This window comes from Chelonia mydas, chromosome 8 (assembly GCF_015237465.2).
Source record: "Chelonia mydas isolate rCheMyd1 chromosome 8, rCheMyd1.pri.v2, whole genome shotgun sequence".
Taxonomy (NCBI): Eukaryota; Metazoa; Chordata; order Testudines; family Cheloniidae; genus Chelonia; species Chelonia mydas.
Window position 1 is genome coordinate 104427178 of NC_057854.1, and position 15024 is coordinate 104442201.

At 65.7% G+C, this 15024-nt stretch overlaps 1 protein-coding gene across 3 annotated transcripts in view; it reads left to right on the forward strand.

Moving 5' to 3' along the window:
- The window catches only part of SLC6A9 (solute carrier family 6 member 9), a 59487-nt gene that overhangs the window by 40940 nt on the left and 3523 nt on the right, over positions 1 to 15024 (forward strand). For all 3 annotated transcript variants that reach the window (XM_037906864.2, XM_037906862.2, XM_037906863.2), the window contains exons 5-12: positions 1975 to 2230; positions 2866 to 2998; positions 5184 to 5318; positions 5815 to 5918; positions 6897 to 7134; positions 8073 to 8207; positions 10545 to 10644; positions 11582 to 11682. In XM_037906864.2, the coding sequence (XP_037762792.1) occupies positions 1975 to 2230; positions 2866 to 2998; positions 5184 to 5318; positions 5815 to 5918; positions 6897 to 7134; positions 8073 to 8207; positions 10545 to 10644; positions 11582 to 11682 (1202 nt within the window). The remainder of the gene's footprint in view (positions 1 to 1974; positions 2231 to 2865; positions 2999 to 5183; positions 5319 to 5814; positions 5919 to 6896; positions 7135 to 8072; positions 8208 to 10544; positions 10645 to 11581; positions 11683 to 15024) is intronic.

Below are 15024 nucleotides of genomic sequence, written 5' to 3' on the forward strand. Positions count from 1 at the left end.
ACACCTGCCCTGTGCACACTCACCCACACCCTGGGCACGCTCACGCCTGCTCTGTGCACGCTTGCACCCAGACTGAGCATGCTCACGCCGAGACTGTGCACGCTCATGCCTGCCCTGTGCACGCTTGCACCTGCCCTGTGCACACTCACGCCCAGACTGTGGATGCTCACGCCCAGACTGTGCATCCTCACGCCCACCCAGTACACTCTCATGCCCAGACTGTGCATACTTATGTCCACCCAGTGAACACTCATGCCTGCTCTTTGTACACCCCAGTGCACTCATGCCCACCCTGCCCATGCTCACACCCAACCTGTGCACACTTATGTCTGCTCACACCTGACCTCTGCATGCTCACCCTGAGCACGCTCATGCCTGCCCTGTGCATGCTCACAACCACCCTGCACACACTCATGCCCAGTCCTGCACACTAATGCCCTGCCCAGTGCATGCTCTCAACCACTCTGTGCATGCTTATGCTCACCCTGTGCACACTCATGCCCCCCAGTGCACGCTCACCCCTGGCCCTGCGCACACTCACACCCACCCCTGCACACGCTCACACCCAGCCCTGCACACGCTCATGCCCCCCATGCACACTTATGCCTGGCCATGTGCACGCTCATGCCCAGCCCTCCTCATGCTCACGCACCTGCCCTCAGACGCTCTTGGGAGCACAGGCTCAGGTTTGCACACACCCATTCACGCTCCTCCATGCTCTCCTACGCCATCAACATGTGCACGTGTGTTCCCTCTCATGCACCAACACGCCCACAGGCTGCACACACTTTGGCACGCTTGCTCCTGTACACTCAACCTGCACACTCACCTGTGCATACACTCTTATTGCATGCTCATGTGTACACTTTCTTACACCCTTGACCCTGTAAACACACCCAGCCTGTCCATTCACATGCACACACTCACACATTCACTGCTGTACACAAACACACTCATCTCTGAACAGCCTCATTGCATACTTACCTGTATGTTCACACGTGCTCTGACACACTCTTGTACATGCATATGCACACACGTGTTTGCATGTGTCACGGAGTCCCCGGGCAATGCTCTGGAACTGCTCCCTACGAAGCCAGGCAGGACTCTGGGGAAGTCTCCTCTCTGGGAGCAGCCTGTCTGCAGGACACACAGCTCACCCGGCTCCACCTTCCTGGGTCTGACCTCGGAGCATTCAGCATCCTCTGCCCCTCCCTGCGCTTCCCCCAGCGAGTCCGCCCAGGCGGGGTCGTGGGGAAGCCAGAGGGTCCTGACCCCCAACTCCGCAGTCAGACGTGACTCTCAGCCAGCCAGTAAAACAGAGGTTTATTAGGCGACAGGAACATGGTCTAACACAGAGCTTGTAGGTGCAGAGAACAGGACCCCTCAGCCGGGTCCATTTTGGGGGGCAGTGAGCCAGACAACCACGTCTGCCCTTCACTCCACGTCCCCAGCCAGCCCCCAAACTGAAACTCTCTCCAGCCCCCCCTCCTCTGGGCTTTGTCCCTTTCCCGGGCCAGGAGGTCACCGGATTCCTTTGTTCTCCAACCCTTTAGCTCTCACCTTGCAGGGGGGAAGGGCCCAGGCCATCCGTTGCCAGGAAACAGGGTGTCGGCCATTGTCTGTGTCCAGACCCCAGCTCACACCTGCCCTCTCGGGCTCTGCAATGATCATACACCCTTATCCCACCCCCTAGATACTTAAGAACTGCATAGGGAAACTGAGGCACCCCCACACTATTCAGAACAAACATTAAGAACAGTCCCACTTTGTCACACAGACACACACTTGTTGCACACATTAATATACACTTATATGTGAACACAATTGTTGCACACTTGCACACACACATACTTGCTCTGGTACCACCCCACTCGTTTTGCACACTCACCCTGCCCTCACTCCTGTTCCGCCCTGGCACGTACATGCTCGTCCCCCCAGGTCTGCCCCCCCCTCACGTGCTGCCTGTCCCCCCAGGCGTGGGCTATGGCATGATGGTGGTCTCCACGTACATTGGCATCTACTACAACGTGGTGATCTGCCTTGCCTTCTACTACTTCTTCTCCTCCATGACGCGGGTGCTGCCCTGGACCTACTGCACCAACCCCTGGAACACGCCCGACTGCTCCGGGGTGCTGGACGCCGCCAACGGTTCCGCCGCGCCCCCCCTCAACCTCACCCAGCTCCTCAACCACACGCTCAAGCGCACCAGCCCCAGCGAGGAGTTCTGGAGGTGCCAGCCCCACGGGGCCCTGAGGCAGAGCCCAGCCTGGCCTCGCCAGGCACAGGGGAAACCCGGGCCCCGCTGGCAGTGGGGACGGGGGTCAGGGTCTCCTGACTGCCTAGGGCAGAGGGGATTGCACTCCCCATTGCAGAGGGCTGGGGCTCTGGGGGAGGGGCAGGGCTGCTGTGGCCAGAGCAGAGGTCCAGGGTGGGGCTCTGGGGCAGAGGGACGGGGCTCCAGAGAAGAGGGGCGGGGCTTTGGAACAGAGTGGGGGCTCCAGGGCAGAGGGGTGGGGCTCTGGAGAAGACAGGGTGGGCTCCAGGGCAGAGGGGTGGGGCTCTTGGGCAGAGGGGGGGCTCTGGGACAGGGCTCTGGGGCAGAGGGGTAGGGCTCTGGGGAAGACAGGCAGGGCTCTGGGGCAGAGGGGTGGGGCTCCGGGGCAGAGGCGGGGAGCTCTGGGGCAGACAGTTGAGGCTCCAGGGCAGAGGGGTGGGGCTCCGGGGCAGAGGCGGGGAGCTCTGGGGCAGATGGGTGGGGCTCTGGGGAAGAGGGGTGGGGCTCCGGGGCAGAGGGGTGGGGCTCCGGGGCGGGGGCGGGCAGACGGCTGCAGCTGGCGTCTCACGCGCTGTGTCCCCGTGGGGCAGGCGGTACGTGCTGAAGCTCTCGGACGACATCGGGAACCTGGGCGAGGTGCGGCTCCCCCTGCTGGGCTGCCTGGGCATCTCCTGGGTCATCGTCTTCCTCTGCCTCTTCAAGGGCGTCAAGTCATCAGGAAAAGCAAGTAGAGTCTGTCCTCCCCCTCCCCTCCCTGAGCCTGGCTCCTCCCCCTCCATAGCTCCTCCCCTCCCTGGGCCTGGCTCCTCCCCCTCCATAGCTCCTCCCCTCCCTGAGCCTGGCTCCTCCCCCTCCATAGCTCCTCCCCTCTCCATAGCTCCTCCCCTCCCTGAGCCTGGCTCCTCTCCTCCCTGTGCCTGGCTCCTCCCCCTCCATAGCTCCTCTCATCCCTGGCATGGCTCCTCCCCTCTCCATAGCTCCTCCCCTCCCCGTGCCTGGCTCCTCCCCTCTCCATAGCTCCTCCCCTCCCTGTGCTTGGCTCCTCCCCTCTCCATAGCTCCTCCCCTCCCTGAGCCTGGCTCCTCTCCTCCCTGTGCCTGGCTCCTCCCCCTCCATAGCTCCTCTCATCCCTGGCATGGCTCCTCCCCTCTCCATAGCTCCTCCCCTCCCCGTGCCTGGCTCCTCCCCTCTCCATAGCTCCTCCCCTCCCTGTGCTTGGCTCCTCCCCTCTCCATAGCTCCTCCCCTCCCTGACCCTGGCTCCTCGCCCTCCATAGCTCCTCTCATCCCTGGCATGGCTCCTCCCCTCTCCATAGCTCCTCCCCTCCCCGTGCCTGGCTCCTCCCCTCTCCATAGCTCCTCCCCTCCCTGTGCTTGGCTCCTCCCCTCTCCATAGCTCCTCCCCTCCCTGACCCTGGCTCCTCGCCCTCCATAGCTCCTCTCATCCCTGGCATGGCTCCTCCCCCCTCCATAGCTCCTCCCCTCCCCGTGCCTGGCTCCTCCCCTCTCCATAGCTCCTCCCCTCCTTGAGCCTGGCTCCTACCCCTCCATAGCTCCTCTCATCCCTGGCATGGCTCCTCCCCTCTCCATAGCTCCTCCCCTCCCTGTGCCTGGCTCCTCCCCTCTCCATAGCTCCTCCCCTCCCTGTGCCTGGCTCCTCCCCTCTCCATAGCTCCTCCCCTCCCTGACCCTGGCTCCTCCCCCTCCATAGCTCCTCCCCTCCCTGACCCTGGCTCCTCCCCCTCCATAGCTCCTCCCCTCCCTGTGCCTGGCTCCTCCCCTCCCCATGTTTCTCTCCTCTTCCCTTGTGCCTGGTCCCAGACCCACAGGCTCTGTGCTACACCCCAGCTTTCTGACTGTCCCCTGGAGAGGGCTTCAGTCCAGCCGGAGCTGTGTGGGGCAGAGCTCCAGGAAATATTTTCTTACCCGTGGGGCAGAAGCCACTAGCCCCATCACCCCCCTGCCCCCGTCCCCATGGCTAAAGCCCGGCGTCCCACTGCCCTGCAGGGCTGAAGCCCCAAGCTCCCACACACCCCGCCCAGCCCAGCAGCTGAAGCCCGGAGCCCGGAGCCCCACCCACTGGGCCCTAGAATTTTTATGGCATGTTGAGGGGTGGGGGTGGGGGGCTCCAGGAAATACTCAATGAGAATTTAAGCCCTGCCCTTGGAGGAACCCTCAGTGCACTGGCCCCCCAAGGGGCCCTGCCCCCTTCCTCCAGGGCAAGCCCCGCGGCCCCACCGCCTCCAGGCTCCAGCCCCCCCGTTCCGCAGTGCAGCTCTGTGCAGCAAGCCCCCCGACACAGGCACCTGGAGGAGACTCTCAGGCTCCGGAGGGCTCCGTGACCCCCCGGCAGCCCTCTTCGAACGGGCCGGGTTTGGCACCCACCTGGCCTGGCACCGGGAGTGCTGGGTTGGCAGGAGTGGCACCTGCCGCCCTGTCCCCGCGCCTTGGTTCTAGCAGTGCTGGGTCAGAGCCCCACGTCTCCGCAGGTCCCACAGACCCTGCCCCCCCCCGTGTTCGCCAGGCTGCGATCCCCTGGCCGGCTGCCTCGTCGGTCGTGGGGATCGCTTTGTGTGCCGGGCCCGCGGCTGACGCCCTCTGTCTCGAGCGTGGGAGCAAACGAATCCGTGACGCCCCATGGGTCGCTCTGCCAAGGGGGCTGGCACGGAGCCATACAGCTCCCTCCTCCGGGTATTACCGAGAACTCCCGCCTTCGTCACACAGGGCTCCCCCCGGCCCCACCCTCCTCCTGGCCCCGGGCTCGCTGAGCCGCCTTCCCGGCAGCCTCCATTGTGGGTTCAAATGGCGCCCCCGGCCGAGCCCATGGGGGGCCCCTCCTCGCTCCCTGGCCCGGCTGGACGGGGGTGGGGGGCCGTGGCTGAGCCGTGGCTGTCTGTCCGTCCGTCCAGGTGGTGTACTTCACGGCCACCTTCCCCTACGTGGTGCTCACCATCCTCTTTGTGCGTGGCATCACCCTGGAGGGCGCCGTCACCGGGATCATGTACTACCTGACGCCCCAGTGGGACAAGATCCTGGATGCCAAGGTGGGTCTGAGCCGGGGGCGGCGCTCTGCCCTTCCAGCACGCAGTGCGGTGTCAGTCCCCACGGGGCAGGGGGTCCTGCCCTCCCTGGGGCACAGGATCCTTCCCTTGCTCAGGCCCGGCTGTGAACACCCCAGGAACGCCTCACCCGGCCCCCCGGCCCCCAGTGTGGTCACCAGGTCCCCCGCCCTGCCCCACAGACGGACGGGAGGGGAAGGGAGAGACTCTTGGCCACACAGGAGCCGTGAGGAGGCAGCATTGGGTCCCACATGGGCCTGACCCCAGGCCCCCTGCTAGCCCAGCCCCTGGCCCACAGCGCTGCCAGCGCCCCTCGGTCCCGACCCGCAGCCCCCCACTACCCAGCCCTGGGCCGTCTCCGGCTACCAACACTGGCTGTGTGATGTGAGGGTGACCCGGGGCTGGGCTCCTGCCCCACGGCATTGTGTAGGGCAGAGCCCGGTGCCCTCTCTGCCAGTGGTAACATCTCTGTGTCTGCCAGGTCTGGGGAGACGCTGCCTCCCAGATCTTCTACTCTCTGGGCTGCGCCTGGGGGGGGCTCATCACCATGGCATCCTACAACAAGTTCCACAACAACTGCTACAGGTGAGCCACGCCTGCCCAGGCCACGCCCCCGACTCCCACCCCAGCCCAGGCCACGCCGCCGACTCCCACCCCAGCCCAGGCCACGCCCCTGACTCCCACCCCCTGCTGGGCCACGCCCCTGACTCCCACCCCCCTGCTGGGCCACGCCCCTGACTCCCACCCACTGCTGGGCCACACCACCCGACTCCCACCCCAGCCCAGGCCACGCCCCCGACTCCCACCCCAGCCCAGGCCACGCCCCCGACTCCCACCCCCCTGCTGGGCCAGGCCCCCGACTCCCACCCCCCTGCTGGGCCAGGCCCCGACTCCCACCCCCCTGCTGGGCCACGCCCCTGACTCCCACCCCCTGCTGGGCCACGCCCCTGACTCCCACCCACTGCTGGGCCACACCACCCGACTCCCACCCCCCTGCTGGGCCACGCCCCCGACTCCCACCCCAGGCCAGGCCACGCCCCCGACTCCCACTCCCCTGCTGGGCCACGCCCCTGACTCCCACTCCCCTGCTGGGCCACACCGCCCGACTCCCACCCCCCTGCTGGGCCAGGCCCCGACTCCCACCCCCTGCTGGGCCACACCGCCCGACTCCCACCCCCCTGCTGAGCCAGGTCCCAATTCCCACCCCCCCTGCTGGGCCACACCCCCCGACTCCCACCCCACCTGACCATGCCCCCCTAACTCTCACCCCCCTGCTGAGCCATGCCCCCAACTCCCACCTCTGCGGTCTCACTGCACCCCCCACTTCCCTCTGCCTGGCTGTGTTCCCCCCAGGCCACACCCCCCTCCCCCGACCCCACCCTCTGCCAGGTGAATTCTCTCCCCAACCCCAGTGACCCGAGCCCCCCACCCCTTCTCGCTCCCCCTGCTCTGTCAGCGCTGAGCCCCCGTCCTGACTGCACCCAGCCCTCCCCAGCCGGCCAGGCCAGGTGCCCGCCCCCCGGTGCACCGAGCCCCCGGCTCTCTGACCCGCCTGCCCTGCAGGGACAGCATCATCATCAGCATCACCAACTGCGCCACCAGCATCTACGCCGGCTTCGTCATCTTCTCCATCCTGGGCTTCATGGCCCAGCACCTGGGCGTGGACGTCTCCCAGGTGGCCGACCATGGGCCTGGCCTGGCCTTCGTGGCCTACCCCGAGGCCCTGACGCTGCTGCCCATCTCGCCCCTCTGGTCCATCCTCTTCTTCTTCATGCTCATCCTGCTGGGGCTGGGCACGCAGGTACCAGGGCCTGGGGCGCGGGGAGAGCGGGGGGGCGCCAGGGGGTGGGGGCGCCAGAGGGGTGGGGAGAGGCCACAGGGGGGTGGGGAGGGCAGAGGGGGGAGGGAAGAGGCCGCAGGGGGTGGGGAGGGCAGCGGGGGTGAGGGGAGGGGCCCCAGGGAGGTGGGAAGGGCAGAGGGGGTGTGGGGAGATGCCCTAAGGGGGTGGAAAGGGCAGAGAGGGATGCAGGATGAGGCCCCAGGGGGATGGAAAGGGCAGAGGGGGTGCGGGGAAGGGGCACAAGGGGGTGGGAAGGGCATAGGGGGATGCAGGGAGGGGCCCCTGGGGGTGGTGAGGGCAGAGGGAGGTGCACGGAGGGGTGCCAGGGGGGTGGGAAGGGCAGTGGGGGTGAGGGGAGGGGTCCCAGGGGGATGGAAAGGGCACAGGGGGTTGAGGGCAGTTGGGGAGGGGCTGGGGGGTGGTAGCCGAGGGCGCTGGGGGCAGCCTGGAAAGCTGGAGGGGCTGGGGGGCAGCGTGAGGAGCCGGGGGAGTTGGGGGTGGCCGGGGGGCTGGGGGGCAGCCTGAGGAGCCGGGGGAGTTGGGGGGCAGCCGGGGGGAGCTGGGGGGCAGCCAGGGGGGCTGGGGGCGGCGTGAGGAGCCGGGGGAGTTGGGAGGCAGCCGGGAGGGCTGGGGGCAGCGTGAGGAGCCGGGGGAGTTGGGGGCAGCTGGGGGGGGGCTGGGGGGCAGCGTGAGGAGCTGGGGGATCTGGGGGGCAGCCGGGGGGGGGGCTGGGGGCAGCCTGAGGAGCCGGGGGAGTTGGGGGCAGCCGGGGGGGGGGGCTGGGGGCAGCCTGAGGAGCCGGGGGAGTTGGGGGCAGCTGGGGGGGGGCTGGGGGCAGCCTGAGGAGCCGGGGCACCATGCCCAGGCCAGGCACTGGCTGACCCTGGCTCCCTGCCCAGTTCTGCCTGCTGGAGACGCTGGTGACGGCCATTGTGGACGAGGTGGGGAACGACTGGATCATCCGCAGGAAGATGTTTGTGACGCTGGGCATGGCCGTGGTGGGCTTCCTGCTGGGCGTCCCACTCACCACCCAGGTACGGGCGCGGGGCTCCCTGCATGGGCACCAGGGCACCCGCCAATGCCCTGTGGGGGGAGCAAGAGGCCTCGCCCTGCTGAGCCCCCTTTGACCCGTCCCTCCAGTGCCTCAGGGGCTCTTCTCCCAGCCCCCTTCCTTCCTGCCCCCTCGGTCTGTCTGCTCCCCACCCATGGGCCCCGCGTGGTAGCGTTATGGACCCTGCTGGGCAGTGAGGAGAGAGAGAGCCGGAGACATGGGCCTGGCCTGAGGCCTGAACTGAAGCAGTGGGCGAGACGAGCCTGGCTGATGGAAAGCAGCGAGCAGAACTTGGGGTGTTGGTGATGCCAGCCGGGCTCCTGCCAGGTTCAGGGTGTGCAGGCTGGCTCCGCTTTGCAACGTCTAGCTCCAGCTGGTCCCCATCGTATGCCCTCTGCATCTCCTCCCCTCCCTTCCCAGAGGGCCATGCCTGTGCCGACGCCCGGGCTGGGTGGCGAGACACATGCCTGGCAGGGATGGTGATTCCGGTGCCGTGCTGGGTGGGGATGGCAGTGCTGGGCAATGACAGTGGTGCCTGGTGGCAGCGGTGGTGCTGAGTGGAGATGGTGGTGCCAGGCAACAGTGCCCATGCCAGGTGGGGAAGGCTGTGCTGGGTGGTGGTGCCAGGCAGGGATGGCAGTGCCAGGCAGCATTGCTGGGTGGGGGTGGCAGTGCCAATTGGGGATGGTGGTGCCAGGGGGTGATGCCCATTACAGGCAGGGATAGTGGTGCCAGGCAGCGGTGCCAGGCAGGGATTGCAGTGCCAGGCAGCGGTGCCAGGTGGGGAAGGCAGTGCCAGGCAGTGGTACCAGGTAGGGAAGGTGGTGCCAGGCAGCAGTGCCAGGCAGGGATTGCAGTGTCAGGCAGCGATTGCAGTGCCAGGCAGTGGTGCCAGGCGGAGATTGCAGTGCCAGGCAGTGGTGCCAGGCGGAGATTGCAGTGCCAGGCAGTGGTGCCAGGTGGGGAAGGTGGTGCCAGGCAGTGGTGCCAGGCAGGGATTGCAGTGCCAGGCAGTGGTGCCAGGCGGAGATTGCAGTGCCAGGCAGTGGTGCCAGGCAGGGATTGCAGTGACAGGCAGTGGTGCCAGGTGGGGAAGGTGGTGCCAGGCAGCAGTGCCAGGCAGGGATTGCAGTGCCAGGCAGTGGTGCCAGGCGGGGAAGGCAGTGCCAGGCAGGGGTGCCAGGTGGGGAAGGCGGTGCCAGGCAGTGGTGCCAGGTGGGGGTGGCAGTGCCCGGCAGCAGTGCCAGGTGAGGAAGGCAGTGCCAGGCAGTGGTGCCAGGCAGGGATTGCAGTGCCCGGCAGTGGTGCCAGGTGAGGAAGGCAGTGCCAGGCAGTGGTGCCAGGTGGGGAAGGCAGTGCCAGGCAGTGGTGCCAGGTGAGGAAGGCGGTGCCCAGCAGTGGTGCCAGGTGGGGGTGGCAGTGCCCGGCAGCGGTGCCAGGCGAGGAAGGCGATGCCAGGCAGTGGTGCCAGGTGAGGAAGGCGGTGCCCGGCAGTGGTGCCAGGCAGGGATTGCAGTGCCAGGCAGTGGTGCCAGGCAGGGATTGCAGTGCCAGGCAGTGATGCCAGGTGGGGGTGGCAGTGCCCGGCAGTGGTGCCAGGTGAGGAAGGCAGTGCCAGGCAGTGGTGCCAGGCGGGGAAGGCAGTGCCAGGCAGTGGTGCCAGGTGAGGAAGGCGGTGCCCAGCAGTGGTGCCAGGTGGGGGTGGCAGTGCCCGGCAGTGGTGCCAGGTGAGGAAGGCAGTGCCAGGCAGTGGTGCCAGGTGGGGGTGGCAGTGCCCGGCAGTGGTGCCAGGTGAGGAAGGCGGTGCCAGGCAGTGGTGCCAGGTGAGGAAGGCAGTGCCAGGCAGTGGTGCCAGGCGGGGAAGGCGGTGCCAGGCAGTGGTGCTAGGTGGGGGGGCAGTGCCCGGCAGTGGTGCCAGGTGAGGAAGGCGGTGCCAGGCAGTGGTGCCAGGCGGGGAAGGCGGTGCCAGGCAGTGGTGCTAGGTGGGGGGGCAGTGCCCGGCAGCGGTGCCAGGTGAGGAAGGCGGTGCCCGGCAGTGGTGCCAGGCAGGGATTGCAGTGCCAGGCAGTGGTGCCAGGTGGGGGTGGCAGTGCCCGGCAGCGGTGCCAGGCGAGGAAGGCGGTGCCAGGCAGTGGTGCCAGGTGAGGAAGGCAGTGCCAGGCAGTGGTGCCAGGCGGGGAAGGCAGTGCCAGGCAGTGGTGCCAGGTGAGGAAGGCGGTGCCCAGCAGTGGTGCCAGGTGGGGGTGGCAGTGCCCGGCAGCGGTGCCAGGCGAGGAAGGCGGTCCCCAGACTATCTGACTCTGACCCCTGTTCTCTCCAGGCTGGGATATACTGGCTACTGCTGATGGACAATTACGCCGCCAGCTTCTCCCTGGTCATCATCTCCTGCATCATGTGCGTCTCCATCATGTACATCTACGGTAGGTCCCCACGTGCTGGCGCCATGGCAACGGTGGCCCGTAGCCTCCGCCCCGCGGTCACAGGTGGGGCACCTGGCCTGTCAGCAGCCAATGGGAGCCCAGCTGATACAGACACCAGAGTCATCAGGAATAGGCCACGTTCTGATTGGCTGGGCCGCATGCCCAAAGAGCAACTCTAGGGCAGTGCCAGACAGGAGCAGGACTCCTGGGTTCCATCCCCAGCCCTGGGCGAGGAATGGAGTCTAATGGCGGCGGGGGGAGGGAGCCAGGACTCCTGGGTTCTGTTTCCACTGCCCACTGCCTCTCTGTGTTGCTCTGTGGGGTGCAGGGCTGAGCTCCCGAACTGGGGGTGCTGGTGATGGGCAGGGGGTGCCGGCAGTATTTCATTTATTATGGAAGAGGTGCCAGAGCTCAAGCAATTGTTTTACATTCATAACTGCTGCAGCAAGCCCAGCGGTGCCGGGGCTCTGACCTGCCAGGCCCAGCGGTGCCGGGGCTGTGAACTGCCAGACCCGGAGGTGCCGGAGCTCTGACCTGCCAGGCCCAGCGGTGCCGGGGCTCTGACCTGCCCGGCCCAGCGGTGCCGGGGCTCTGACCTGCCAGGCCCGGCGGTGCCGGGGCTCTGAGCTGCCAGGCCCGGCGGTGCCGGGGCTCTGAGCTGCCAGGCCCGGCGGTGCCGGGGCTCTGAGCTGCCAGGCCCGGCGGTGCCGGGGCTCTGACCTGCCAGGCCCGGCGGTGCCGGGGCTCTGAGCTGCCAGGCCCGGCGGTGCCGGGGCTCTGACCTGCCAGGCCCTGGCACAAATTGAGCACTGTGCGCGGTGGTTCCAACCCAGATCCAGGTTTCCCAGGGGAGTGCGTGTGCGTTCAGGCGGCATCGCCTGTCCCCAAACCCCCAGGCGCTGTTCTCCTAGTGAGTGTCCCTGTCTGCTCCCACCAGGACACCGGAACTATTTCAAGGACATCGAGATGATGCTGGGCTTCCCGCCTCCTCTCTTCTTCCAAATCTGCTGGAGGTTCTTCTCGCCCGCCATCATCTTCGTAAGTGCTGCGCCCCTCCTGTGGCAGGGATGGGGCGGGGGGTGCCAGCCCATGTGGGGGGGCTGGGCAAGGGATGTGACAGACCATGGGGAGGGGGGAGTGGAGGGCTGTGCCAGCCCACAGAGGGGTGAGGGAAAGGCAGGGGGTTGCCAGCCCATGGGGGGATGCCAGCCTGGGGAGAGGGGTGTGCCAGCCAATGGGGGTGTGAGGGCAGGGTAGGGGTGTGCCAGCCTGGACAGGGACAGGGATATGTCAGCCCGTGGAGGGGTGGGGGGCAGAACAGGGGTGTGCCATCCCATGGAGGGGCGGGGGCAGGATGGGTGTGCCAGCCCATGGGGGGTAGGGGTCGCCAGCCTGTGCCAGCGCACAAGCCTGCTCTTACGGGGGCAGGTGCAAATCCCAGCTCATCTCACGGCAGGGGTAGGCGTCCCTGTGACAGCGAACAGTCCAAAAACTCCTGCCTCGGGGTGAGACCTGCATTGGGGTAGCTCATCCCCACCTTGCTCTGCTGGGCTCTGCCCCTCTGTGACGATGCTGCCCGTGGGAGCCAGCTGAGGTCACTCAATCAGGGTGCACGGCAAACAGACCGGGGCAGACAGTCCCCAAACGCTGGTGGATATTCCACTCCTTAGAGTTACCCAGCCAGCCCAAACCAGCCTCTGTATTAGAAAAGGTTCTCCTGACTCCAAAGGACCAAGCCCCAGATCCAGGTCAAATGATAACTTCGATCTTACCCCAAATACACACTTACAGTCAATTCTTATTAACTAAACTAAAAATTATTTAAAAAGAAAAGAGAGAGAGTTGGTTGACAGACTTGAATTCAATTCTTGAGGTCCAGGTACATAGCAGAGATGGTGAGTTTGTAGTGGCCAAAAGTCCTTTTAGAAATAGTCCACAGGTTATAGTCCAGTGTCCATACTCAGGGTGACGCCAGTCAGTGACTGGGGATCTCAATCCTTATGGCTCAGGGTTTCCCTTCTTGAAACCCAAAGCAGATCTTAGATGAAGAAGGATCGTGTCCCAAGGTTTTTATACATTTCCAGCAGTCTTTTGGCCTGAGAAAAGAAGAGACTTAACTTTCCTTCTCCCAAACATTGTGGCAATTAGCACAGGGCAATTTATCCATTGAACAGTTCAGATACAGGTTACCCCAACCTTCAAAGAGACATAGAGACAACAATACTATGTCACTCAAGAGTCTTCCTAAATGTTAATATTCCCTTTTTGATCTTTGAATCAAAGCCATAGCCATAGACAAGACTTGTTTGCCGACCTCACAAGACCTGAGCAAACATCTCCCCTTCTCTCTAACAATGCAGACTTGCATTTCAGGGCCCTGTTCATTTCCATCTCTTCCTAACAAGTCTTTAAAGTTGGGCCCTGGGTCAGGTCAGGCTGGGAGGTCATTAACTCTTTCTGGACCTGTGTCACCTTTCAATGAGATATTATATTACACTCCTAACGTCACACCCTCCCTTGGCTGCACCCAGCCCTGGCCACTGTCAGAGCTGGACCCACCTGGCGATCCCTGGGCGCTCGGCTTGAGTGGTGGCAGGTTGGGAGGGAGTTTATGGCTCGGGCATGGGGTTGCTATGGGGGAGGGGCATGGCAGTGGCTGGGAGGGTCTGGGGGGCAGGGCTGGGGACACCTGCCCCACTCTGCTGGAAGCACAGGTGCTCCGCTCCGGGTCCTGGGGGCCCCACTCGCCCCTCAACCACCCAGTGCCGTGTTTTCTGGACACCAGCCGGTGCCCCCATCCGCTGCCCACGTGGCCGCAGCACTGTGTCCCAGCGAGGCCAAACGGCCGAGCAGGTACCCGAGCAGGAGAAATGGAGAAAGACCAGATGCAAGGGAAAGGATTGGAAATGCCGGGCTAGGGACGACCCACAGCGCAGAGCCGCTCCGGACCCTGGGCTCCCCTGGCACAGACCCCGGCCTGGCAACCTCGCCCCACAGGGGAGGAGTTTGCACCCTGTGCAACAGTTTGGTTGGCTTCACCCCCCTCGATGCAGCGAGGCCGGCGGGGAATTCTGCCAGCCCAGCTCCTCCTTCTCGGGGGGCTTCACAGCACTGGGGACCCTGCCGTCGCCAGGGCAAGCGGCGCTGGGCCCTGGCACGCTCATCACGTAGACGTGGCCTCATGAGCATGTTCCAGCCCAGCTCAGAGGGTCTTTCAGAGCTTGGCCAGTGCAGCGAGCCAGGATCCCCTTTTCACGGGACCCCCCACCAGTGTCCCTCTCATTTTCCCAGCCGTGTGTGGAATTAATTTTATTAAGTGCACCAATATGGAGGTGATGTGTGACATGACCCTGCGTGACCCATCACCTCCATATTGGTGCACAGAACAAAATTCATGGGGCAGGGTGGGGCCGAGTGTGGGAGGGGGCTCAGGTCTGGGGCAGAGGGTTGGGGTGTGGGGGGGTGAGGGCTCCAGCTGGGGGTATGGGCTCTAGAGTGGGGCCGGGGATGAGGGGTTTGGGGTGCAGGAGGGTGCTCTGGGGCTATGTTGGGGAGAGATGACTCCCCCCAGTTCTCTCTCCCCACAGCAGCACTTAGGGGGGGGGGTGTCTCTCCCCGCCCCGCCAGCTCTGGGGCTGGGGCTGCAGGATAGGCGTCCCTCCCCCGGCCCCGGCAGGTCCCCGGGCAGGTTCCCTGAGCGCCTGCAGGGCGCTAAAGAGGCCGCGGCCATGCAGCTAACAGGAAACGTGGACCCCCACCGTGCAGGGCTTTGTCTCTGTCACGGGTGCCAGCATGTGCCCTTCGCTCAGCTCTCCTGCTGTCCCAGCCGTGGCATCTCACTCGCGCCAGCTCAGCCCGGAGGGCCCCTCGTCAGAGCCTCTCGTGGGGTCGCTTGCTCCGCGCCAGGCTGGAAACCCGGGCTGGGCTGGGTGCAAAGCCGCTGCTCGATCACCGCGACACCGTGATGGGTGGGTGCAGGGTACCCGGAGTGACTCTTTGCCAGGAGAAACCACTTGCCTTGCCGGGCGGCTCGGCACCGGGGCAGGTCCCGGGGGAGGCAGGTTAGACACATGCCTGTGAGGGACGGTCCGGCTAGTCCTTGGTCCCGCCTCAGCGCAGGGGCCGGACCAGGTGCCCCATCAGGGCCTTTCCAGCCCCACGCCTCTGACCGTCACGCGTTTCCCACACAGGCATCTGGCCACAGCCGTGGTGCTGGGCTGGCACTGAGCCCCCGCCCCGCTGGCCGGGTACCGAGAGGCTGGTCAGACAGACCTGCCTGGGCATGTCTGGGTGTACCTGTGCCACGGGGGGCTGGCAGGCTGCGGGTCTGGTGGGGTGGCAGAGATGGGGGCAGAGGTGACAGGTTGGGGGGGATGGTAG